Below are 26,461 nucleotides of genomic sequence, written 5' to 3'. Positions count from 1 at the left end.
GAGAGGCCAGGCCCCAGGAGATTTGGCTACAAAGAAAGTTGGACCCAAAGTTCTGTGTCTTAAGACTGTGAAAAGAAACCAAATTCTACTCACTGCTTCTTCTTTGCTCCGCGCATTAACAGAGGGATGGGAAGGAGCTAGGCAGAGCATTAGCTACGAAAGTTAGAACCCAGAGCAAATCAATGAGAGAGATCCTCCTCGCCACACACCCCGGTCCACATCGAGTCTGTGCACTGGAAGAGGAGCCTGGTTTGCCAAGTATGGTTGGGAGATCAAAGGTTAAAATGGCAGATTCTGCACTGGAAGAAATGCTGGGCCTCAGGGAAGGTCTGTCTCCCCAGACTTTGAGTTACCTGGCCCAGCCCAGTTGCACACACTGGGCATCCGCAGTGACAGCTTGGCTGGTAAGTCTCCCAGTGGTGGCAATGTGCCTTCAGAGGCTGTTGGGTTCGTCCCCCTCCCCCCTCACAGATAGGCTGCACAGAGGTCAGGTGACCACATGCTGGGACGCAGCTTTTCCAAGCCTTTGCGGAGCTTTATAATCATGATAGCTCAACCCTGGCATCATGCCAGAGGCGTAGGAGAGACATGGATGAGGGAGGTCCAGAGTTGAAACCTGACCTCAAACCAGCCAGAGCTGTTGCCTGGCAGGCTGGGGAGGTGCTGACATAGGGACACGGGCCTGCTACTCCCTCTCCTGTCAGTCCAGGATGGCTGCCAACAGGCAGGCAACAGACAGCGGCTGTCCCTCTGAAGGCCAAGGGACAAATCTGAGGATGGCTGCTGAAGGGGCTGAATCAGATGCCTGGCATGGCAATCCCGGTTTCTTTTGTCACCAGGTGGCTGAGCAGTGGCCATGTGTGGGCAGACCCTGCTGCAGCCTCTGGGGATGTGGCCACTATAGCTCTTGGGCAGTGGGTGGGTGAGGTCGTGGTGTGCAGGCCTGCGGATCTCTGGGCAGCACGCAGACATCAGAGCTGAGGAAATGGAGCACGCTGGCTTCAGGCTCTGCCAAACCGAAGACACCCTGTGTTACCTGAGCCACTTGTCCTCAAAGTGCTCAAATGGCAGCCTGCGGAGACAGCGAAGCCATGTGCTCTTTATCACTTCTCTCTAAGGCAGGCACCTTCAGCAGGACATAAAGCCCTGCTGGTAGGGAAGTCCCTGTGGACCTAAGTTACACATTGCCCCTTGAGAGCCTCAAGAGAGGGCTGCCTTTGTGTTACTAAAGTGCCTGGCACAGGGCCCGGGCAGCATCTGATGGAGCCAGTCACAGTCGTGTGAGTGGGAGATCATAGGACCCACCTGACTTACCATCTTGCCGATGGCATCCCGCACTGGACCTTCTCCCTGACTTCAGAACAACTCACTTACAACTGAAAAAGCACAAGGCAATGAGGAACAGGAGGTGGGAGGTCATGGCGAGAGGATTTGAGGAGGAAAATCAAGAAGATGCCTAGAGGGAGAAGTGAAGATGCTTTGACAAAAGCCCAGCGTCCCAAGTAAATTAACAAACCATGAAAAAGGGGAGATATTAGCAGAACCTCCAGAGCTCTTTGAAGGTACTTGAGGCCAAGAACAAATGAAGGTTCCCAACCCCACAGAATTTAGAGTTTCAAGGGACACTGTAAAAGAGGGAAAATGTCTTGTCAGACTGGTTTCTTTTCAAACATTTATTTAGAAAAATAACCCTTCTCTGCCCTGCTCTCTCTCTGCCATGGGACTCAGGCTTCATGCCACCTACTTCTCTGGATTGGGCCTTCCACCCACACGGGGTCCAACATGCGCTGACCAGCTGCCGCCTGCTGGGAGGCCTCAGGCCCCTCCAGCTGCCACCGTCCTCGTGTTTGATCCTTGTCCAGGCCTCTGTCTCCAAGTCTCCAGATGGAGAGAGGCCAGTGAGGGACGAGGGCAGCCGGGCCACAGTCTGTGTGCCCCTCCTGAGGCCTGCCGGAGCAGCTGGGGGTCGGGGGGCTCTGCTCTCCCCTTTTTCGAGGCTCAGGGCTGGAAGCGCGTGGAGCTGACGTGCGACTGGTGGAAAGCGTGGGCACTGTACACCACCTCGGGGGGCGAGGGCGCACTGGTGGCCAGCGCCGAGCACAGAGGCTCGTGGCTGCTGAGCACGGACGTGAAGTACTTCATCTCCTCCGTGAGCTGCTTGATCTCCTTGCGCAGAGCTGCGTTCTGCTTCTCCAGGTCTTCGCTCTCCTGTGAGGGGGAATCGGCATTGGAGATTAACATCTGGGAAGGAGGCAACGGGGGCGGGGTGGTGCAGGAGGAGGCCAGATTAGGCCGGAGGAGTTTTCCTGCACGTGGGTGTGTGCACGTGTGCATACATGCTTGTATGTGTGTAGGGGCGCATCTATATAAGCACATGTATGTGTGTGTGGCTGTATGCATAGACACGAGGTTGAACCATAGGACACTGCTGATATTTGTCTGTTTTGACCTATAAAAATAGCAATTTCCTATGTTCAGCCTAATAGAGGTGTATGTGTGAGCGTGCTCCTTTGTGTGCATGTGTACAAGGGTCTCTGGGAGTGTGTCTGTGGGTTGAGACTGCCGAGGGAAACCAGCTGGCAGGCCAGAGCCTGAGAAAATGGAAAACAGTTTGTGAGAACATCTTATACTAATTTCACTTCATTCCATTTGTTTTACCACGTGGTCGCCAAATGCTCCTAGTGTTTGCATTTAGTCTTATGTGTCCATGGTTAACTGTCTACTTCACCGGGATTCTACAACACTTAGTGTCATTATAAATATTAAGTGGTCAAAGTATGCCACAGACTTTGCTCTCTATTCAACTCCGTTCCACCTATTCAAGGGGGTTTGACAAGATAGTCGTCCCTTGGAATCCATGGGGGATTGGTTCCAGAACCTCCCATAGATACCAAAATCTGTGGATGATCAAGCCCCTGATACAAAATGGCATAGTAATTGCATATAACCTACACACATCTTCCTGTATACTTTAAATCATCTTGGATTACTTGCAATATCCAATACAATGGAAACACAATTTAAATAGTTGTTACACTTTATTGTTTCGGGAATAATAATAAGAAAAGAAAGTCTGTTCACGTTCAGTACAGACACAATTTTTTTTCTTTCTGGATATTTTCCACCAGACGTTGGTTGAATCCATGGATGTGGAAGGCATGGATACAGAAGGCCAGCTGTACTCTGGATATGTCCAAGCCCATGTGTGTCTCCTTTTCTAGAAACAACTTTTCCCTATTGCTGGGGGGAACCCTCAGATTCATGCTAATCAGGAAAATTCTGGGTAAGGAGTGCTGATTCTTGATCACATCATTAATTAATCAGCAATTATGCTCTGGTAATTAGCACTTACTGAAAAACAATCCCACTCAGAAAGCCCAAGAGAATTGCATTTCTGATGTGATATTCCGATGCAATATTCTTCAGCTCAAACAGACCTTTTCTGCTAAAGCACTGGTGTCCACAGAAGAAGGGAAAATGGCATTGGAGATACAAATGAATGACATTTCTGTTTAAAAAACAATCTGATATTTGGGGACCAGATCTTACATTTCTAATTCTACTTGGTTTAGGTCAGCATTTCTCAACTTGCAATATCAGGAGAATTCATTTGAAGCCTTGTTAAAAATATAATTTCAGGCCCTTTCTGAAATCTAGAGATATGAACGCAGTGAGTTTGCAGTGAGTTTGGGATTTGGGAGGGTGAAGTCTAGGAATGTGAATTTTTTTTCTTTTGTCTTTTTCGTGACCGGCACTCAGCCAGTGAGTGCACCGGCCATTCCTATATAGGATCTGAACCCGCGGCAGGAGTGTCACCGCGCTCCCAGCGCTGCACTCTCCGGAGTGCGCCACGGGCTCGGCCCTAGGAATGTGAATTTTTAACAAGTGCCCCAGATCATTCTAGCCAGTAGGCAAGTTTGAAAATACTGGTTAAATATGATATTAAACTTGTTTTAATTATTCAAGCACTTATTAAGGGCCTGGCTCAATGCGTGGCACATGTGTGAACTCAAATATTTGTTGACTGACTGACTGATGACATCAACTGTTGGCATGAAGTTGACTCAAAAAGACAGTAGGAGGTGAACAGATGTAAAATAACTTGACATTTAAAATCTGCCATGGCCATGCACAATCCATCAGAAGCCTGACCTGCAGGCGAGTGAGAGAGCTAGATGGGATGTGTCAGTTGCGATGCCAACCATCCTAACCCGTGTACCCCAGGGGGTTCCTTTTAAAGTAGTAGAGGAGTCTACCATCAAGCCAGCTTCCACCAGTTTGTGAAGGACAGATATGACCATGCTCAGCCTCAGCCCGGCATTTCCTGAATGTGACTCAGAGCTAGAAAATGTGCCCAGGTCAGTACGAAGGAAGTCCCCATCTCTAAAATGGGGCAGGGGATACCAAGAGCCATGACGGAGTTAGAGCCTTGGCTTCTTCTGGAAGGTGTGGCAGCTCATTCATTTTACCACTTGGCTGTTTCCTGGCACATCCCAGAGGGAGGGCATCCCCCTTTTACCGAAAGGTAAGATAAAGTGACACGATGAGACTGGGGGGGGGGGGTGTTGGTAAGACGGGAACTGGGGGCCGGGAGTCCTGGCTCTTTCCTCTAGCCCTTTTCTTCGCCCCCTCTGAGAGTTTCCACTAGCGATAACATTTACTGTAAATTCTGTGCTCTGAAGAGCCTGGGCAAACCCCAAGGCAGAAGGGAGGGGCCAGGGTAGGCCCGCTCTGACCTTCTCCCCGCCTAGAGGGAGGCCCAGCTTTCGGGAAGTGACAGCAGGTCCTTCCTCCCAAAGCAAGCTGTGCTGAGCTCTCTCTCAGCTGCCTCTCCCCTCCCCGGCTTGCAGATCCCAGAGCTCTAGGAGGTGTTCATAACCGCTGCCTGCCCCTCTAACCAGAAAACCACCACCAGTGACAAGAAGCTTCGTCTTTACCTTGGGAAGCAAGACTGCTTCCTGCTAGGGCCCCAGAGAAACCCTTCCTGCCAGCCCCAGGGCCATGCAGCCAGCCCGACACTTACAAGAGAAAGGGTTTGACTTCCCCTGCAGGAGGAAGTGGCTGATCTGGGGCCTCTTCCCTCCCCTCACCTCCCCACCTGCTATTGCTCAGTCCACTCTGACCCTCTTCAGGGCAGCCATGCCCTGGAAAGGGCTCACACAGCTGAAGGGACAACTGGAAAAGGTGGCCGTCGGAGCTGCTGTTTATCTAGAGGTACAACAATCACATCCCCTAACTTCCCAATAGAACTCAGGAAAGGGGAAGAGGAAAGGAAAGTTTGGAAAGGAAATTTTGGCTTCTATCATGCATGTCTTTTGCTTTAATGGGGGAGAGGTATACCAGCATTTGGGCATCCATCTAACCGGCTTTCTGCTTTCCAGAATTCATTTCGGTCCATCACACTCCTCACAACAACCCTCTGAGATGGATATGGAAGGCCAGCTGTTATCATTAGCCCAACTCTACAGATGAGCCCAATGGAGAGCCTGGGACAAACCTACCCCACATACCCCCCAAAGTGATCACAGGCTGGAAGCAGCAGCTGCTAGGAGAAAGTGCTATAGGATTTGCCTCAATGAATCACTTGGGATTGATCCAAAGACCCACAGCCAGGTAGGGGCAGAGCATGGCTTAGCTCAGGCCCTAGGTTCCTTTTAGCACCCCTGACTGCTTCCCCTGAGAGGCTGGAGACTTGAGTGGGCAGTGGTCTCCAGGGAGCACTGAGGAGTCGTTGGCTGCTCTGTGGTCTACCAGGAGAAAGCTGGGGCTTGGGTTTGGTGATCCTTAAACACAACAAAGAAGCCTGAGTCACCACACTCTTCCAATCACAGAGGTGATGACTGGCCTGTGCTGAGTTGGGAGGGGAGTCATCTGTCCAGCTGTCCTGGAAGAGGGCTTCCTTGAGGCCAGGCCTTCTTCCAGATGCAGAGCCAGGTCCTGAACACATGACTACGGTGGGTTCCACTGGCAGTAACTAGGGACGGGTCCTGGGTCCTGGTCAGGACTGGGTGACCCTCGGTGACTTGCTTTCCCTGTTGAGCCCCAGTTGCCTCACTTTAAAACAGGAAGACTGGATCAACCTCAGCCACACATTGGGATCCCCTGGGGAGCTTTAATGATACTGGTGCCTGATTCTGACTTAATAGGTCTGGGTTGCAGCCTGGGCATTAAAGGCTTGTTGGGTTGTTAAAGGCTCCCCAGAAGATCTAACATGCAGCTGATGTTGAAAACCACAGGATCAGAAGATCTCCAAGTCCCCTCTAACTTTCACATATTTCGGATTCCAAATTGACTATCTGAGTGTATTAGCAAACTAGAGCCTCTAACCCCAACCTCTTGGAAATGTGTGTGCGCGCGTGTGTGTGTGTTGGGGGTAATGGGGTGTAGGCTCAACTTATATGAGAAAGATTAGTGGAATCCACATTTTTTAAAAGAATAACTTAGCTTGACTTAATGGTAACTAAAATTTATTGAATACTACCGTATGCCAATCACTCTTTTATGGTTTTTATCATATTTTACTGTTATCATTATATTTAATCTTTGCAACAACCTCGTGTAGTAGATAATATTATCATCTCCATTTTACAGGAGAAGAAACACAGAGGTACAGAGAAGTTAAGTAACTCGGCCGAGTTCGCACAGCGTGTAAGTTACAGCACCAGTATCTGCATTGAGGCAGTCTGGTTTCAGAGTCTGTGCTCTCCATTCTCTCCTGCCTTTGGAGTCTGTTTAAACCTTGTGATGTTTGATAATTATCTCCTGTGAGGCCCCAGCCCTGTTGCCTTTCCAATGTCTTCTTCCCTCTTTTCCCACCTCATGCAAATCCAAATGCTAAAGTTTATAATTCACCCTCGCCAGTGGGGTCACCTGATGCCACCTCTATCGTGAACCATAAGCAGCTTAGGGGGTGGCTAGGGAAGAGGCTTCCTGGGGCTGTGGGAACACTCTGGGAAATCCCCTACTGGAGGGGCTGGGGAGGGGCCCTCAAAGAGCTCTTGACTGATGGGGAATCCCCAGGAGGTTCCCTTACCCCCAGGGAGCCAGTTGGGACAAAGACCAAGGACAGGCCAACATTGCCTAGGTGGGTTCTGGCCCAAGGCTCTGGCAGGGACTCTGCAGGCATTCCGAGCCGGGCTTGGACCTCCTCCACGCCAGGTCTGATTTAGTGCCATGACCTTCTCCTTACTATTTCTAATCACAATTTCCAGAAGGGTGAAAACAGCCCCTGTATGTCCCTTTGACACAATGTGCAGACATTTATTGTTAGGATGACCTTTAGTCCCACCCACACTTAAATAAGAGAGCGGTGTTTGAGTCTTATCCCTCACGGCCAGCTATGTGCTCAGTCTCTATCAGTTACCTGCCCCTGTATATCAAATGCAGGTGGAGGGTGGCGTCCCCCATTCCTGAAGAAGGCTTTGAACTTCCCAAGCAGGAGAAGGATCTATGCCTTCATCTCCCACCATTCCTGGGGAAATTAGCCCCAACTTCTGCACCTCACCCTATGAGAAGGGGAGAGGAATCACCAAACTACAGGTCTTTGCACTGAACGATGAACATGTCTGACTCCGGAGAAATCTTCACTTTCATGCCTTACAGCTGAAGCTCGAGGGCCATAAGTGCCTTTGTCATCAATAGATGTTCAGCCACATAAGCCATGCATGCCCTCAGGGCCCCGTCTAGAGTCACAGAGTTAGAAAGCTGTCACCTGCTCTTTGGATTTCAGGGCTATGATGTTATTCACCTCGGACATGAGAAACCCTATAGGCTGGCTCACTCAGCATCCATCCCAAGTCCTTCTCCCCTGCCTTCCTCTACAGAGACTGAAAAAGAATTGCTCAAATACCCAGCTTTCCTTGCAGCTGGGAGTGGCCATGTGACAGAATTTTGACCAGTGAGATGTAAGCAGAAGTATCTTGTGGGGAGGATGGAGCTCCCCTTCCCACTAAAGAGGCAAAGCCTGGAGGTTCAGCAGCCCTCTTGTAGCCTGGAGGATGAAAGCCTCATACTGAGGATGGCTGCGCAGAAGGACCTTGGTTCTTCCTTGCTCTAGTCTGGTCTATCCACTTCTGAACTTCTTGTTATATGAGAAAAATAAACCATGACCTGTCAATACCTCCGTGGCTTGTCTCTTACTTGTAGCTGAATGCAGTCCTGACTGATAACTTGAGTTAGACAGGTTACCACTAGCAAGCCCAATTCTGAAAAACAAACAACAACAAAACACCTAATAATTGCCATCAAAGTGAAGGTTTGAATGGTTTGTTTTGTTTCGTTTTAAGCTATTAGGCTACTGGGACAGAGTATCTGAGTATATACTCACACAGTTGCTCCAAATTCATTCCACCCATTCTACGGCATGCACCTGACAGCCTTCAAACGTCACTGCTCCTGATTCTCAACCCTGGCTGCACTCTGCAATCATCTAGGAGCTTTAAACAGCCTTAATTCCTGGACTTCACACCCCCCACTCCCCGAGAGGTTCCAATTTAATTGTCCTGAGGTGGGTCATAGGCATCAAGATTTTAAAAATACTTTCCAGGTGAACCTAATGTACAGTCAAGTTGAAAATTGTGCTCATAGCCAACTTCTTCTTTAAAAAAACATAATAAAATAAATATATAGTGTTTAATTTCATTAAATTTATTTTATGTATTTATATATTTTATATTTTAATGTTATTAAATATACTTTATAACATATAGTATAAACAATATAAATATAAAGAATTTTAAAGAGTTGGGAGAATACTTCTAAGTTAAAAAACGTTTCTAAAAGAAAATGCCCATTTAAGCACTTTACTGTTATTATTCTACTTGGTGAAAACAACTTCAAGTAGCCCAGCATAGTTCATTCTTAGGATGGAAAGGCCAAAAGTAGGGGATCTACTCAAATCTCATTAATTATAACTTTATCAAATTTGTTACCCATTAGATTGTTGAGCACCATGAGAGCAGGGGCTATTACTGTCTTCACCGTTCTGTCCTCCAGTGACAAGGACCGTGCTTGGCAAATAGTAAGTGTTCAATAAAATCATGTTGCTTGACTGCCAACTTGGAATCTGTAACAATTTACCAAAATCTGAGATGTACCTGTGAAGAAAGAGTCTACTAAGTCAATTTGTGGTGTCCACGAGGTTTCCAAGGGAGTGTTTAACCTGCTTTAATATTTGTAGCTTCTACTTTGTAACTCTGGGATAGTTACAAATGAATCTCAGAGATTTATTTTTTTAAAAGGCCCAGGTCAAACCCCTGCTTGGCAACACTTTCGTTCCCCAGACTTCAGCGCTAAGGTGGGAGCAGCAGAGTTATACCACTGTAAGAACCCCGCCTGTGATTTCCCCAGCTCAGACTGGACCTCCCCCGTCCACACCGAATGAAGGAGACTTGAACAGTTGTGGAGAACAGCCAAGCCAGTGAAACAGTCGGTGTTCTTAAAGTTCTTATAAACAACTGGAAAGAAGGGCATTTGTTTTCTTGTACATCTGATTGATTTACAGGAAAATACCAGGCTCTCTGCATTAAACAAAGGAACAAATATAACCCTGTCCCCAGTGCAAAGCAAAAAAATATAATCTTGCATTGTTCTTATATTTGCTCTCTCATTTAAACTCTCCAACAGCCCAGTGAGTTGCTATTGCTTCCCATTTTGCAATCAGAATTTAGATTCAGAGAAATCCCCCAGACAGGATTTGGATTCATTTTGTCCCCCACCCCCACACGACCCCCAATCCGTTTCCTGCTCCCTACAGCACAATTGCTTTTATTACCAAGCACCTCCTCTCTCCCTCCCTGTCCCCAGCCCACCAGCCGTCTTTCTGACCTTTGACTGGCCACACTCACATTGGCCTCAAGGCTCTGCTGAAAGCATCTTTTCCCCAGATCTTCCCAGTCTCCTCTCTGATTCACGTTTGATCTCAAATGTCAGGGCCTCAGGAAGGCCTTCCCTGATCACCGTCCCATCCCCTTCCCTTAGTCACTTTTCACATTGCACTATTTCACATGGTGTGATTAGCATGTTTATTGGTCTGTTTTCCAGTCTGACTTCCAACGAGTAAGGTTCACGACATCAGGGACTCAGTCTGTCCTGTCACTGCTTTGTCCTCAGTACCTAGAATAAACCATCTCTGGCACGTAGGAGGCTAGTAAATACTTGTTGAGTGGATGAATCACGTCTGCTAACATTAGCTCTAGTACTGGGAATTTGGCCCTTGCTTTTATAATTTTTGGTATCACCCCACTCTATTAAAGATAAGGAATATTCTTGCACCAGCTGAGTACCCAGAAAATATTTTAGTTGCAGAGTGCTCAGTTGCAGGAAGTTGCATGTTGGCCTTACGAATCCAGTTCCCTCTGCTTGGCTCTGAACTTTATCACTTCTCTTGAGTTTTCATAAGAGGTCTAGGTTACCTTCCTTGGCTCCCATAAGTCTAGGCGACCAGTTCACACCTGTCGTCTTGGTATAATATTTACTAGTATCCCCTTTAACTCTCAGAAATGTTCCCATTTGGAGGAAAAATTATAAGGTCTCTTACCAAAACCTGACCCGCAAATCTAATGATACCAAATCAATGGTATCCTCTCTGTCTTTGTCCTCTATTTTTACCCAGAGTCCCTTCAGCTCTCCCTATGACCATTTTCTTCTGTTTTGTTTTGTTTTGTTTTTAATAAAAAATATACAGTATAACTACATTAAAGATATATTTTTTAAAAAACTTAAAACAACCAGGATTCTAGTCCCCTAACACAACTGTTTTTATTTGTGCATACTTTCAAACAAACATGCATACTTATTTTACAAAATCTCAACTATAGCACTTACACAATTTATATTCTGCTTTCTGTCACAACTTTGTCACATCTACACAGTTACCATAATAATTATTATTCTCATAATTATTTTTAACAGCTACATCATCAAATTGATGATCCACAGTTTACTAAAATGATCTTCTAATGTTGGATGTTTTTGTTTTGTTTTTTCTTTTTTTTACTTGGTTGTACATATCTGTGGGGTAAAGAGTTGAATATCAATACCTGTGTGCAATATGTGATGCTCAAATCAGGATAATTAGTATATTCAGTGCTATTGCTATACAATATAATTGCTTTTTGTGGTCTTTTATCTATTCCGCCCTTTAATGTTGGATATTTTGGTTGCTTTCAAAACGTCACTATTATAAATAATGCTGGAATGAACATCTCGATGCATACTGGGTTTTGTCTTTGTTCAATTATTTCCTAGGATAAATTCCTAGGAGAGAGATTAGTGGGGTAAAGGGCATATCAATCTCCCAGTTGTGGTAAGCATTTCTGTAAAAGTTTTGTGTAAAATGTACAATGTCACCAGTAGTGAATGGCATGGATCAATTTTTTTCTACAACCTCAGCGGCATTTAGATGTTATAATTATAAATAATTTATTTTTGCCAACTAACTTTTTGAAGGTTTCTTAATTTCATTTTAATGTTACAAGTTATCAATTACTAAGGAGAAAAAACAACTTCCTATGAGTCTGTCTCCTTAGTGTAACCTCCTCAACCAAGAGTGATTTTGCCCTCCAGGGGACATTTGACAAGTTCTGGAAATAGTTTTGGTTGTCACAGCTGGGGAGAGGGGGAGACTCTACTGGCATCCAATGGGTAGATTATACATTTTACAATGCATAGGACAACCCCCCACAACAAAGAATTATCAGGCTCAAACATCAATAGGGCTGAGGTTGAGAAACCCTGCCTTAGTATGTATCGTTTTCATAATCTGAATAGGAAATTAGGTTATTTTCATTTTGGTAGGAAAAATGTTATGTAAGCTTTCTGTTCATAGCCTCTGCCCACTTATGTATTGCAATCTTGATGTTTTTCTTTTAAAAGTTGTTCTTTCTGTAGCATAACTATTAAATCTTCATTTATTTAATTTGCATGCAATTTATTTAAACTACATGCAATGTTTTCCCCAATACTTCATTGTCCTTTTAATTCTGGATTACAACTTTCTAACCTCTTTTAAATAAAGGAACATTTAGACTTCAGCCCCTAACAACCTTGAAGTCTCTCTCCTTCCAGTCTCTAGGTGTATGTTTGTCTTCTAGAGCTGATGTGTCCAGGATGTTCAAGCATTCTGGTTAATGGCCTCGTCCTTGGCTTACCCTTTGCAAATGGACTATGTGAACACCAGCACCCACACAGCAAAGCTTTGCTCAGCAAAGTGGCACAAAACAAAAGCAGACTGGTGTGAAGACAAGAGGTTTGAGTTCTTGGGTGTCCTTGAGAAAGACATCAGTTTCCTCCTCCAGTAGCATGGCAGGTTGGCCTAGAAGATCTCTGAGTTCTCTGTGAATTCTAAGATTCTATAAATAAGATAGTATGGCCATAATGATTGTTACTCCCTCTATAAGCCACTATGTGGGTCCATGATGGCACTCCACAGGTATCTCACAATCTGAAAGGGTCTTTGTCCTGCGGACCCAGCCCAATCCCCCTAGGAAGCAGGGTCTGGACTGTGTTCAAGAAAGGTTAAGGAAGCCTCCAAGCAGCTTGAGGAGGGGCCCTTTGGCAAGACCTTCTCATTCCTCTCAAGAGAAGGAAGTCTGGGTGCTACTGAGAATAGTTCCATGAAGACATCCACTGACCGGGCAACTATCAAATTATGACCTGGGACCCGTAATCTTGTTCAGATAGGCATTCTCTATATTGTCAAGACCAGTGTGGAGCTAGCCTTATTTCAAATATGGCTCCCAAACGTAACCACGCTGACCCATCGTCAGGGAAACAAGCAGTTAGGGCCGGTAGATTGCTTGACATGTTTTCCCTCCCCAAATGAAAATAATCTAATTTTTTATTCTGATTTTAAAATGGCACATGTTTATAATAATAATAATAATATAGAAAAGTACTAAGAGTAAGGCAAACTACCCAAACTCAAGCATCCAGAAGTAACCACTATTAGCATTTTGGAGACTGTCTTTCCAGACATCTCTTTATGCATGCAACCATGCCCGAATTGTACAAATTTTACATTACTCTGCATATTCTTTCTAATTTGCTTTTTTCACTCTATGTCATTTCATTGACATCTCTCTGTATAGATAAATACATAGTCATTTTTAGTGCCAGCATAAAATTCTATTGTATGAATGTATCATAATATGCATAATCCCCTGTCGTTAGCCACCTGTTCAATTTACAGCATTGGCTAAGTGTTTACTGTTCACAAATAATGATGAACTGAGCATCCTTGTACATCACTTTTTCTTCAAACTCTTGTCAGTGGTATTGTGTGTCAAAGGTTATTCTCATGTAAAATGTTAATATTTATTGTTATATATAGCCTTCTCAAAAAATTGTGTCGATTGATATATTGCATAGAAATATCTTTACTTTCTTGACCAGGCCTAATGATGGATAGGGAAAAGCATGAATTTTGTAGGATGTTTCTTAAAAAATACAAAAGTAAATTCAGGAAGAGATTCAAGAAAGATATATGTCAGAGAAGATGAAAACATCCTCATGACAGTTTGAAGGAAGAGGCAGTATACCTCAGTGGTTAGGGAGATGGGTTCTGATGTCAGACAAACCTAGTTACAAGCTGCATAAACTGGATAAGTTACTTAACCTAATGCAAGGAATTATAAAATAAGGTTTGTGTGCAGATTAAATGAGATATAGCACAGGAACTTACAGTGTCTGATACGTAGTCGTGCTTAAGTAACATATTTTTAAAAAGAAATTAATAGCAATAGAGGCACAAGAGACACATCTCTTTTCTGTAGGTGGTTCACCAATTTTGTATTGAACTTTTTAAGGGTGGAACTAACCAGAACATTCTTTGTGTGTTTCATTGGCCTATGACTTTTCTATGCCAAAAAACAATATGGTGTGGTCTCCCAGAGAGAGAAAACTCCTGGAGTAAAATAGGGCCATAAGCAGCTTTCACACCAGGCCTCCCCAGAAAGCCAAGAACAGTAGTGCTGGTCTAAGGAGGCCCAGGAGGTTCATTGCTGAGTTTCTTTTCCTTCATAATTCAATTTTCCTCCACCTGTAAATATCTTATTTCTCACAGCATTAGCTCAGCTTCATTTAGCGCATAACTTACACTTATGATTTTTCTGTCATATGTGATATTAAATATATACCCTGGAAGCTGTATCCCTCTCTCTTCTTAAATTGGTATGAGATTCCTTCAGGGCCCAGCCCCAGGCAAGCACCTGGCCCACCCCTGCTAAGGAAGTACCTAAATCTCTAGCTTTCAAATTTTGCCCTGTTATTATAGCTTGCTTCCAGTTCCATCCTCAGGCCAAATCTGACTTGTCAACAGCACAGCTCTGAGCTAACATTGCTGTCTACCACCTGTCTTCTCTACTTTTAGCCTATTCATGAACAAAGCTTCTTAACTGATCTCAACCCTCTTTCCACTGACCCTGGATATTGAGTCAGAATCCTTCCTGCTGTAAGGCACCAGGGAGCCACTATAATCAGCCAGAATGGCTGTACAAAGGGAACTGATTTGCCATCTTTTACAGTGGCTCATCTAGTACTGTAGACCGTAGGATTCTCAAATCCCAACTGAGAGTTGGTTCTCCCAAAGGACTAAGACATTTGCGTAGGTTGTTCAAGGGATAAAATGTCATAATGGAAGACTGTTCAATGTGTGATATCAAAATTAGAAAAGAAATCATCCTAACGTGTGTGTAGTAATGAGTAATGTTGAGAATTTCAATATCTGTATTATAAGAAGAAAAGCATGTGATAAAAAAACCAAACTGTATTAAAAAAGTAAAAAATGCAAAGTATCTCTCTCCTGCTTTAGATTTTCAATCCTACTTTTCAGAAATAAATATCATTAACATTTTGTTGGGTAATCTATTTGAAAAAATTTAAGTTTATACACTTATTTACATATACATAATTTTTAAAATTAAAAACACTGATGGGAACAAAATATGTACCATAATCATACCTTTTTTTCTTAAGAGTACAAAAACTTGGTAATCTTTCCAGATTAGCACATTCAGTTGTAACTCATTATTTTACAGCTCCATATCATTCTACCAAATGGACAAACTATAATTTATTTAATCACTTCTTTACTTATAGATATTTAGCTTGTTTCCATTCTTTGCTATAAGAAACAATGCAGTAATGATTATCTTTACATGTACAGAATTGTATAATTTGTGGATATGTTTGTGAATAGACTCCTAGATGTCAAATTGCTGAGTCACAGAGCATGTGCCCCTATAATTTGGATGGACGTTGTCAAATTGGCATCTAATAGGGTTGTACCGACTATACTCCTACTAGCAGTGTGTGATGGTATCTGCTTCTCCACTGACTTGGCAACATTGTGTATTAGCAACATTTTTCATCTTTGCCAGTCTGGCAGGAGAATGTCAGTGTTGCCTTAACTGGCATTTTCCTAAATGATGTCTAGTATCTTTTTACATATTTATTTGCCACATATTCCTCTCTTTCTGTAAGTTGTCTATTTATAATCACTGTCCATTTTTCTCTGGGGTTGTTAATCATTTTCTACTCATAAGAGCTCTCATACATTAAGTAAACATGCTCTTTTTGGTCATCTGTATTAGAGATATTTTCTCCCAGTTTATCATTTGCCTTTGGTTTTGATATAGCATTTTGTCCTATAATGAAATGTTCACTTTTTATATATAGAAGTAATGTTTATCAATATTTTCTTTTATGGTTTTAGGGTTTTTGAATTTTATTTGGAAAAGAATTCTTTGTTCCAAGATGAATTTTTTAATGCTCATGTGTTTTTCAAAATTTCTTTAGTTTTCTTTTTTCTTTTCTTTTTTAAAAAATATTTAATCTGTGTGTTTGTTGAATAAGAAATGAAATAACCAGACAGCTCTATTTATTGAATAACCCAGCTTTCTCTCTCTGGTTTGAAATGCCATCCTGGTCATTTTATATTTGTACTTGTATCTTAGGAATTGACATATGTATTTGGGTCTTGACATCTGAGTTTGTTTGGGGGGCTGTTTTTGTATTCTATCCTGTCCAATGTTCTGTCTTTTCCACATTGTTTTGATTTCTATATTTGTGATTCACTTTAATATCTTTGTCAACTAATCTTCCCTCATTGCCCTTCTTCTTTAGCATTTTCCTGGCAATTTCACATGGTTCTTTTTCACTGGGAACTTAGAATAGTTAATCTAGTTCTTCCCTAACTCCCAGAAAATCCTATTAGATTTTTATTAGGATCATATTGAATTTATAGATTTTTTTTAAACTGCTATCTTTACATAATGTATGTTTTACCATTTATTCTAATCTTTTTAAAGTCATTTAGGATAATCTTATAGTTCTTTAAAAATTAAGCCCTGCATAGTTTTTGTTAAGTTTGTTTCTTCCTTCCATCTGTTGCTGTTGTTGGTATTATAAATGGGATGTTTCCTTTAATTAAAATTTCTAACTGACTATGGTTTGCATATAGGAAAGTTATTACTTTTTGTATTCATTTTGGAAACTGACTGCATTCTGTTATTATTTCTAATAGTTTTTCAGCTAAGTATCTTGTATCCACTTATTAGCTGCTGACATCATTTAGAAACTGACTGGTCAAGTTATATCTTTCTCCTTATGTCAAGGGTAGTCTATGCTGGGTATATTATAAGAGAATCATCAAAAGAGGATCCTCTCTGCTTAGTTATTTAAAAGCAATCAATGTACAGTGTCTTGGTACTGTGCATTTATAGGATAGACACTGAAAATGTTAGATAGCAAGCATCCCACACTCCCACTGGAGAAACAAGATAATTGTTTTGGTATTTGAAGGTAGAGGATCATGTCAACAGTTGAAAGCAAGAAAACAATGTTAGCCCAGCATATTGTAGGCTAGAACTTTAATATGAATGTGGTCCTCATCTGATACTGTACTCTCAGTAACTTCTAAACCCTGGTCTATAAAGTATTGGTGGGTGAGTCCTATCACTATGTCTGAGGGCCAGAGAATGGTTCCAGAGCTCAGCATGTGGAGCCAAGTATGGAAAAGAGTAAAGGGCCAACCAAGCACTGAACCTGAAGACCTTGGAGGTAAACCAGAAGATTGTCTACCTGAATCACAAACATAACTGAGAGCATAATGGATGGAGAAGATGGGTGATTGATATCTGAGAGTAAATGAAGATTTCAGACCACAGTCAAACCCTCTGTTTGATGGCGGTGGATTTACATGTTGCTGCCAAAAGCTTCTACCTGAAGCCAAGAAACATAATTTGCATTGCCAGAAGTCCACAGGCTTGCTGTGTAAACTCTGATGTGACCTATTCGTTGGCGAAAAGTAAAGACAAACATTGTGGTTTCAAAAGAAAGGAGTTGGGGAGGAGTTTATGTTCAGAGGTAGGAAAGATGGGAACATTCTAGAGATTGAGGCTGGGATGTGGGTATGGATATGTTAACCACATGACTGGAGGCTCCACGGACCCCTAGCCTCCAGAGATTATCCCAATGTAGTCATGACCAGTATAATCAGATGGCTAAGTCTTTTGGTTCTATTATAGATTGAATTGTGTTCCCCCAAAAGTTTAATGTGTTGGAGGCTTGGTCCTCACTGTGACAGTGTTAAGGAAGTGGGAAGTCCTATTATGGTAATTGAAAGGTGGGGCCTTGAAGAGGTGATTAGATTGTAGGACCATGCAGTAGTGAATGAATTGACAATGGTGGTCAGGGGCGTGGTTCTAAGGGCTTTAAAAGGAGAGCACATAAGAGTCTCTCTCTCTGCTCTGTCATTTTTTGCCATGTGAGACCCCTGGGTTGCTGTAAAGCCAGCAACAAGAAGACCCTCACCAGATGTGTTCCCTGGACTTTGGACTTCCCAGCCTCTTAAACTGTAAGCAATAAATCACCCAGTGGGTGATTTTCTTATAAATCACCCAGTTCCGGGTATTTTGTTATAAGCAGCAGAAATGGACTCATACAGGTTCTAACTCTTGAATTACAGAGAGCGACAGCTGAGTCAGAGTTGAAGATATTGCTGCAGTAAAGAAACATGTATGTCACCCTCATTGACATGTCTCCAAGGCATTGGACAAGACAAGTGGGTTGGATTTCTATGGAGACAGGGATGCAGCTCAAGACAGGGAAGATTCTGTTCATGGTAGGAGGGAGGGAGCTCTCCGTCACTAGAAGTGGCCAGACATACATTGGCGAGCATTTGCTAGGGGTGTTTTAGAGGAGTCTCAGGTATCAAAAGTGTGCCTAAACTTTCTAGCCTTTAAGAAATCTTTTGGGCTGGCCAGTTAGCTCGGTTGGTTAGAGCACAGCCTTATAACACCAAGGTCTAGAGTTCAGATCCCTACTGGCCAGCTGCCAAAAACAAAAGCAAAAGAAATCTTTCAACCCTGAGATTCTGTGATTAAATGTGTGTGTGTGTGTGTGTGTACACTCTTAGTTGTGATTACTTATCTTGCATCTTGTTTTTTAGTTTTTTAATTGACACATACTAATTGTATGTATTTATGTGGTTCAGTGTGATGTTTCAATACACGTATTAATACATTGTGTAGTAATCTATCTTGCTTCTTATAATAACTATTATTATTACTGTTATAGTACTTCATTTTTTTTGAGTGTTCATTGTATGCCAGACACTGTGTTGAGCTCTTTACATGCACTATCTCTACAAGGTAGTTACTGTCATTTCTCACTTTATAGATAAGGAAACCAAATATAAGGGAACTTAAAAATGTCTCTGATGTCATTTGCACAGATAGTAAGTGGCAGAGCTGGGATTCAAACCTTATCCTTCTGAATACAGAGCTGCTGAGCTATACCTACTTTTCACCTTTTTTTCCCTTTTTAAAATATTTCCTAGGGCCGGCCAATGGCTCACTTAGGGGGGAGGGTGGTGCTAATAACACCAAGGCCATGGGTTCGGATCCCTACATAGGGATGGCCGGTTAGCTCACTTGGGAGAGCGTGGTGCTGACAACACCAAGTCAAGGGTTAAGATCCCCTTACCAGTCATCTTTTAAAAATAAAAAATAAAAATAAAAGAAGTAAAATATTTCCTCTTATAAATATTTAAAATTTTAAAGTTTATAGCAATTTGCCAGTCTTAGGACATTGTCTATTTATACAAAAAGGAAGATTTTATCCTTTTTAGTTTTTATTTGTTTGTTTGCTTGCTCTAAAGAATATTGAATGAGAATCAGACTCTGATAGAGACAAAGTGAGGGATCACAGATATTCAAGCTTAGAACAGCAAACCGGAGTGTTGTGAGACCTGAAGCAATGATGAAATCATGGAGGACGTGTAAGTTGCAGGGTCACCAACAACTTAACATTTAGACTTCTGATCACAAGCTGGTAAAGACTTGCTGTTCATTCATTGTTTTTTTTTTTTTTTCAATTTAACAAGTATTTATTAACTTTAAACTATATTAATGTGCAATGGAGGATGTGCTGAAAACATTTCAAATAAAACTCAAGCATCCAATGAGAGATACTGGTGGAGCCTGCTCTGTTTCCTTATAAAGCTAAAAGAAGCATTTTTCCCCCTAAAACTGCATCTTACTTATTCTTGAGAAGTTTAAGGCAGCTATTCTAACTGGCTGATTGCCATGCTAATTGTCCAAGTAAACGCAAGCTTATTCATTTTTGACACCAATTGCACTTTTTACCACTGAAAGGATTATGCGGGTATTAGAGGTATGGGAAGGTTTCAGGAGGAAGGACAGGAAGGTGCAGTTGTTAGAGGAAAGGATGAAGTGAGGGAAAAAGAAGAAACCAGTGAAGTAAGAGTTGGTTGAACAAGAACCGCATCAGGGGACAGAGTGAAGAGAGGTCAGGTGCTAGATATGGGAGATGAGGAGGAAGCATTGCTCTATGAATTGCACAGGCAGAACACAGACTCGGGCCTTGGGCCACCGGTGGAGCTGCAATTCAGTGCCTCCCAAGGCCCCTGGCCTGCTCAAGCCAGGGGTCAAGGCTTTTTTTAGAAAAGTTTTGGCAACTCAACCAGGATGGTGGCCATCCCAGATGAGTGCACTTGAAATTGCACCTTTCATTAAAGATAGAAATTTCGAGATGAAACTTTAATGATACCTAGCAAAGAGGAGTGAGGTACAGCACCCTGTGGACCTCCTTGTCCCAAGTGCAGGGGCATTTTAGTGGCTGCCCAGCTGCCCTCCCAAGGGATGGAACTATGTGTGATCCTAGCATTGTAGGATATTGGGCTTCCCCAATGCACTTAATACCTTCTAAATTCCTCCCAAAGACAGTCCTGCCTTCTGCTCTCAATAGCTTGTGAAGGATGGAGCGCCTTCTGGCTGCCCCTTCTCTTCCCCACTCTCAACTCATCTACCCCTCAAGCCCTCCTGGAGTAGACAGGCTCGTTTCTCTGTCCAGCTTCCTGGCCCAGTCCCTGCTGCAGAAACTTATCAATGAACTCTAGGAGCACCTCCCCTCCCCACCTCAGCCACGGCCCTCCCCCACCCTCTACCCCCCCCACGTACACATCTCCACACGGGCAGAGTTGAAGCTGTGGTCTAGGGGTCCTGGATGGGTGGAGGCAAAGCCCAAAGCTAAGACTTCCCACTGACACTCACCAAGTGCAGGGTGTCGGCTTTCTGTGTCTGCCGCTGTCGGCTCTTCTGGGCCGCAATGCGATTTTTCTCCCTTCTCTGAACTTTTCTCACATCATCAGATGAGTCCTGGGCAGCAGAGACAAGGGGAACTGGGTGAGCTTGCTCCTCTTCTGAGCTGAGCAGGCTCTCATGGTGTTTCCCATTCTTCCATCCTTCCATATCTCCAGCTTTCCTGGCGCCCATCCATCCCCCTGTTTACCAAAAGCCTGCACCCAAAGGAGGGCTCTTCCCCATGCCCCGTTATACCTCCCCAGGTCTCTATGACTTTTTTGGCCGAAAGCTACAGGAAGAAGGCAAGAGAACTGGAGGCCTCAACAGGGCTGCATTTGGCAAAAATGGTTAAGGCGATGAAGTGTGTTTTATCACCTCTCCTCTCCTTCAGGGCCACTCCACCCTTACTCTCTCTTTTTGGCCTAGAACCTTCTTGCTGTTCTTTTTGCTGTTTTCTTTTTTTTTCAAGACTTTGTGGAGCACCTACTATGTGCCATCCTCTATGCAAGTGCTTTTTCAGAGGCGTTCTTGGTTAATTCCCCAATTCTGTAAAGTCAGTATCACTATTTCCATTTTATATGTAAGGAAATGGAGGCTCTAAGAGCTTGCCCAAGAACTCACAGTTATCTAGGAGTGTGACATCTTTTGGTGCTGAGTCGGATGCCTCTCCAAGACCCCCCACCACATTGCTTTGTACCCCATGTGGTCTTCTCCCATCTCCCTGAGCTGAGGGCCACCTCCCAGGTCTGCCTCTCCTTTCCTTTCATTCCCTTTATTTTGCTCAGCCAACCTGACATTGCCCACAGCCCAGAGCACAATGCCCGGTACAAACTAGAGGCCAAGAAGAACAGCATTAATGGTGGAGGTTACCTGGCTGTGGCAGGTAGTGGATGGTGCTTGGGAGGGTAAGTGGATGTTTAGGTGTTCTGTAATTAAACTCCACAGATGGGCACGTCCTCTGCTTGTGCAGAGAGATTAGTTCCAGCTTTCCCCCAGTTGCTGCAGGATAAGTGCAGGAGTCTGAGTGAAATCCTTCTGCAACTCCTGCCCTGCTCCTTCTCATGAACTAGAAGGGCACAGACCCTAGGGCAAGGCTGTGTGCTCACCAAGCATATGTCTCACCAATGTGTCCAATACTTCCAGGCCACTGCAGTAGGAGGGCATCAGGTTAGATAGGAAGGAGGCACGCTTCCTCTAAGGGCAATGGGGAACCAGGTTACCATGGAGGCCATGAGTAATTTCCTTCCTAAGAAGAATACAGACTTCCAGACAGCTCAAGCCACTCTGATACCATCTTGGGCAGAGGACTGGATTGTTTGCCCTCTAGTGGTCTCCATGAAGACTTCTTCCAATCTGCTGCTCTTGTATTAGATGCTTATGATAGATGCTATGTAGATGTTTATGTACTTTTATTTTGGCTGCAACATTTTGAAAGCCCTCCTAAGGAAAGAATGCAGTTTTTAAACCACAAAGGTGGAGAAGATTTTAATCTACTGACATGTGTTGGATGAGTAAAAGGAGGACTTCCTATAGCAAGGGACGTCAAGAGTGTGGTGAAGAGAAAGCTCTAGAAGCTGTGAGGTGGACAGGTGCCCCGTTTTGGCAAACCTTAAGCTGAACACTTTTGACTTGAAAGTCACAGTCTAGGCTCCAAGCACTCCCAGAATCCCTACCTCAATCTCCCTGGTTTCCCCAGAGCTGAGATGAGCTACTAGCAAATGTCTCCAGCAAGTTTCCAGAACCACCTCTTCATTTATTTCCTGCCTCCTGTCCAGAAGCCACAGGAGAAAGAGTTATTGGCTGCAGCTCCAGCATCCCTCCCCACTAGCTGTGCTAGCAACAGAGGCAGTGCCCCAGAGGCAGATCCTTCTGTGCTAGCCCGGGAGGGTTCCTTTTCCTAATTTTCTAACTTGTTTTTTTTGTTTGTTTTTTTTGTTTTTACTTTTCCCAACCTCTCCTCTCTCTTGCCCTGTTGGTTCTCTCCTGGGAAACTACTTGTTTAGGATTTGGGATTCGCATGCCAGCAGCCCACTTGAAAGCTCCTCCTCTCACTTTTCTACTGCCTTGGAGGCCCTTTCCTCTTAGTTCTTTGATGTTCATCCTCCTCTTCGCTTCCTAGAGAGCTTCATGGGGTGGGAAACCCAGTGAGGCAGAGGCAGTGGGCACCATCGGGAATGGAGAGATAAAGGGTCATTGGCAAAATGCATGGAAGGATGAGGGTGTCCACAACATGCACAGCTTGATTGCAAATGCCCTGTCCCAAGGATAATAGAGTGCTCATGCCACAAGCCACTTCCTCGCTCCTCTGCTCCCTGGTCAGGACCAAGAAGCCCGACCCTCTTCCTGCCCCCCAGGAGGATCAGAAGGTAGGACAGAGGGAAAGGAGGACTCTACCTGTTTGCCAGGGGGTGGAGAGCGGCTGAAGCTGGAGTCACTGCTGTCGGAGCTGTGAGGCATGGCTGAAATCTTCCGGGCTGGCACACGCAGCCCCAGACGCCGCTGCCGGGGCGCTCTTGTCACCAGCTGGCCTCCCTTCCTGACTGTGCCTGGGCCACCAGTCCACCACCCTCCACGGTTGCTTCCTCTGCCTGCCCCACAGCCACCTCCGACCCCTGAGTCCTCCTGGTTCTGGGGTGCAGAGGGACTGCTCCCCACAGAGACATGTCGCTCTTTTTGGGGCTTGCGCGCGCTCTCTTGTGGTTTCTGGTAACTCACGCTGGAAGTCACATGGGCGGAAACTTCAAGTTAGAAGAAGTTAATCTGAGAGAAAAAAACACATTTGAGAAAAGACCCACAGAATTATGTGAGAGAATAAAAAAAATACACAAAACCCCAGATACCTTCCGACAGTTTGAAAGGCAGAGCAGCTCTCTTCAATTGAAGGTAAAAGAAAAACAGCCCAAGCAGGGAAAACCCCAGCCAGAATTAGCAAGTCCATCTTCTGTCAACATGGGCAGAGGAGAGAACAACCTGGAAAGAGTTTCCATTGTCACATCACTTGATTTTTAAACCAAAATAAAGCAATGAGACTGGGATTTCTTTCTGGTTTTCAACTGAAAGCAGCTGGCCACCCTGTCTCATGGCAGACTTCCCTCATGCCGCTTACGTCCAGCCAGCCTCCAGTGTTCTGGGGTTAAAGTGGCCCCAGGGCATTGTCCCTCATCATCATCAACACAAGAGGCCGTGGGAGATCTGAAAGCCACAGGGAGGCTCTGAAATTGAAGTTCTAAAAGTTTACTCATCCCCTGTGCCTCTTGGCAGGGTACGCACACTCTCTTTAGAGATGCCTTCTATGTTGAGAGTCTTTCAGGAGCTCAAGACTGGCCCCGAATCCTTATGATTCAAGGTCACCAGGTCAGAGCCCAGAATGGAGAAACAGTAAAACAATGAGTGAACCGAGAACTGCACGTGGAGTCAGACCAACTACGATTTGGATTCTGGCTCTACCACTGTGTTTGCCTGTGTCCTTGGGCAACTCGCCTGAACTCTGGGACCCTCAGCATCTTCATCTGTAAATGGAGGGTAATCAAACCTGCCCTGCCTACTCTCAGGGTTGTTGCAGGGAACAGATAATAACGTGGATTAGAATGTCCATAGTGAACTGTAAAGAATGCCGTCAAGATGGCTGTTACTTCAGTGTATCGCAAGCCATGTAAAAACCAGACTGTCTCTCTCATTTACAGTCATAGGCCCAGTGCCTAGCGGGTGCCTAATGAACAGTTATCAAATGAATAAATGCGTGAATGAATTCCCACCCAACTTTGCTCATAATTTACGTACTTACAATCTGCTTTGTCTTGTGTCTTTTCTCACCTTTAGTATACTGAAAGCTCTTTAAGGACAATATGGTCATATTTATGTTTTATTTACTTTACATTAATATTTATTTATTACCTATAATGTAGCAGAAACTATAAATATGAAAAAGATAGATTCCCTGCTCCCTTAGAAAGAAGGGAAAGTAGTCAAATAACCAAACAGATTATTGTAAGTGTTGTAATGGACAGATGAAGTTCTTAGCTCTTTGAACATTCTATCATTCAACAGTAAATACTTGCTGAATGAATGGTTGCTTGATTCTGTGGTTTTAAATCAATACACTGAGTTAATATTTAACAGAGACTAATGAGAAGTGCAAAATTAACTTACATAGAAAGACGGGTCTCGTTCAATAGTATTAATTATGAATTAGTTTTAAATATTTAAGATTAAAACATAATAAACACTTGGATATCCACCACTAAGTTTAAGAAATAAATTATGAATAGAGCTGAAGGTCCCGTATACCGCTTTCTAATCCCATTCCTTTCTCACCCCAGTAGCCCAAAATATAGAATGTGGTTTTATCATTTCTATGCATTTTTCTAAACTTAAAACACATCTGTATATATACCTATGTAGCACGTAGTATTGTCCTACATGATTTTAAACTTTTTACATGGTTAAATTTTTTGTGTGGTTTTCAACACAGTATCTGAATGGTAATCTTAGGCAAGGTTTGGGAAAGAGGCATCTCACTGAGGTTATTCTGAAGAACTCCACAAAGCCACCAAGTAACAGTTGTAATACAGCCATCAGCAGTTCAGTTAACGTCAGCCCAAAGCCTAAGGATAATGCTAAAGTAGCATTTTCTGGATGCTATAATCTCTTGTGCTGACAGCTGGTTCATACAGGGCCCTGGAACACATTAGAAGACAGTTCCACCTCCAGGTAGGCAACCCCATGCCAAAGTGCATGGCCTGGCAAACTTAACCTTGAAGTGGGAGCCCTTGAACAGTGAGCAACCTACATAACTACAACGGCAACCTGTCATATGTTACTTACTATGCAGCAGGAATAGTACATGAGTTGACTCATTCAATTCTCACAACAGAGGGCCGGACTGTGGCTCACTTGGGAGAGTGTGGTGCTGATAACACCAAGGCCAAGGGTTTGGATCCCTATATAGGGATGGCTGGTTAGCTCGCTTGGGAGAATGTGGCGCTGACAACACCAAAGTCAAGGGTTAAGATCCCCTTACCGGTCACCTTTAAAAATAATAATAATTATTATTATTAATTCTCACAACAGTCATAGGAGATAAGTATAATTTTCCTCCCATTTTATAGATGTGGACTACTGAGGCACAAGGAGCTTAAGTAACTTTCCCAAGGTCATATAGCTAGTGAAGTGGGTGAAACTAGGACTTAAACCCAAGGAATTTGGCTCGAGTCTATGCTCTCAAGTACTAAGCTCTACTACCTCTCATTTTAACCTTCCCAAGAACTCTACAAAGCAGGTATTATAATTAGATTCTCCAATTTATAGTTAAGACAAGTGAGATGCAGAGAGTTGGATAATTTGCTGAGGGTCACACAACTAGCAAGTGGCAGAGCCAGGATTTGTACTCAAGCAGTCTGACGTACCTGAGCAGTACTCAACTGCCAAGATGCAACCCAGTGCCAGGCTATCATTGGAAGAATGCCCCAAACCACCATACCTCTGAGTCTCCTGCTGTTGCATTATTGTATTAGGCTTGGAACCCTTGTAACTGCCATAATAACTTTGGTGGAACTTAGATATAGCTGTTTACTTGGTATAAACTTTACAGAAACACATGTAGGAAAAAAGTTCAAAAGATTTCTCCAGTTTGAAGTAATGAAGGGCAGGGGAGTGTGGGGTGGGGAGGAACATATGAATTAAAATGCCTAAATTGCCTAAATTTTTTAAAAGAAATATAGCTGGATTATTTTAGGGTAAAACTCCTCAAAAGGCTCTGCACATTCATGACAGTTTAAGAGTAATGCAGAAGCTCCTATATTAGTTATCTATTGCTGCATAACAGATTACCCTAAAACCCAGCAGCTTAGAACAGTAAG

General features: G+C 43.6%; 1 protein-coding gene across 1 annotated transcript; it reads right to left on the bottom strand.

Annotated features, from left to right (window-relative positions):
- Positions 1 to 1,998: 1,998 nt before the first annotated feature.
- BATF (basic leucine zipper ATF-like transcription factor) lies at positions 1,999 to 23,060 on the bottom strand. The gene is made up of 3 exons (XM_063088442.1): positions 22,998 to 23,060; positions 20,574 to 20,678; positions 1,999 to 2,208 (listed from the first exon to the last, which is right to left on the bottom strand). The coding sequence occupies exons 1-3, from the start codon at positions 23,058 to 23,060 to the stop codon at positions 1,999 to 2,001; spliced, it is 378 nt and encodes a 125-aa protein (XP_062944512.1).
- Between the last annotated feature and the right edge of the window lie 3,401 nt (positions 23,061 to 26,461).

This window comes from Cynocephalus volans, chromosome 3 (genome assembly GCF_027409185.1).
Source record: "Cynocephalus volans isolate mCynVol1 chromosome 3, mCynVol1.pri, whole genome shotgun sequence".
NCBI lineage: Eukaryota > Metazoa > Chordata > Mammalia > Dermoptera > Cynocephalidae > Cynocephalus > Cynocephalus volans.
The sequence above is the reverse complement of the archived record's forward strand: the minus strand, read 5'-3'. Positions and strand labels throughout refer to the sequence as shown.

Coding starts and splice junctions, on each gene's coding strand:
- BATF (XM_063088442.1), bottom strand. CDS start 23,060: ATGCCTCACAGCTCCGACAGCAGTGACTCCAGCTTCAGCCGCTCTCCA. Junction 20,679..22,997: donor CTCCACCCCCTGGCAAACAG/GTAGAGTCCTCC, acceptor TCTGCTGCCCAG/GACTCATCTGATGATGTGAG. Junction 2,209..20,573: donor AAGCCGACACCCTGCACTTG/GTGAGTGTCAGT, acceptor TCCCCCTCACAG/GAGAGCGAAGACCTGGAGAA.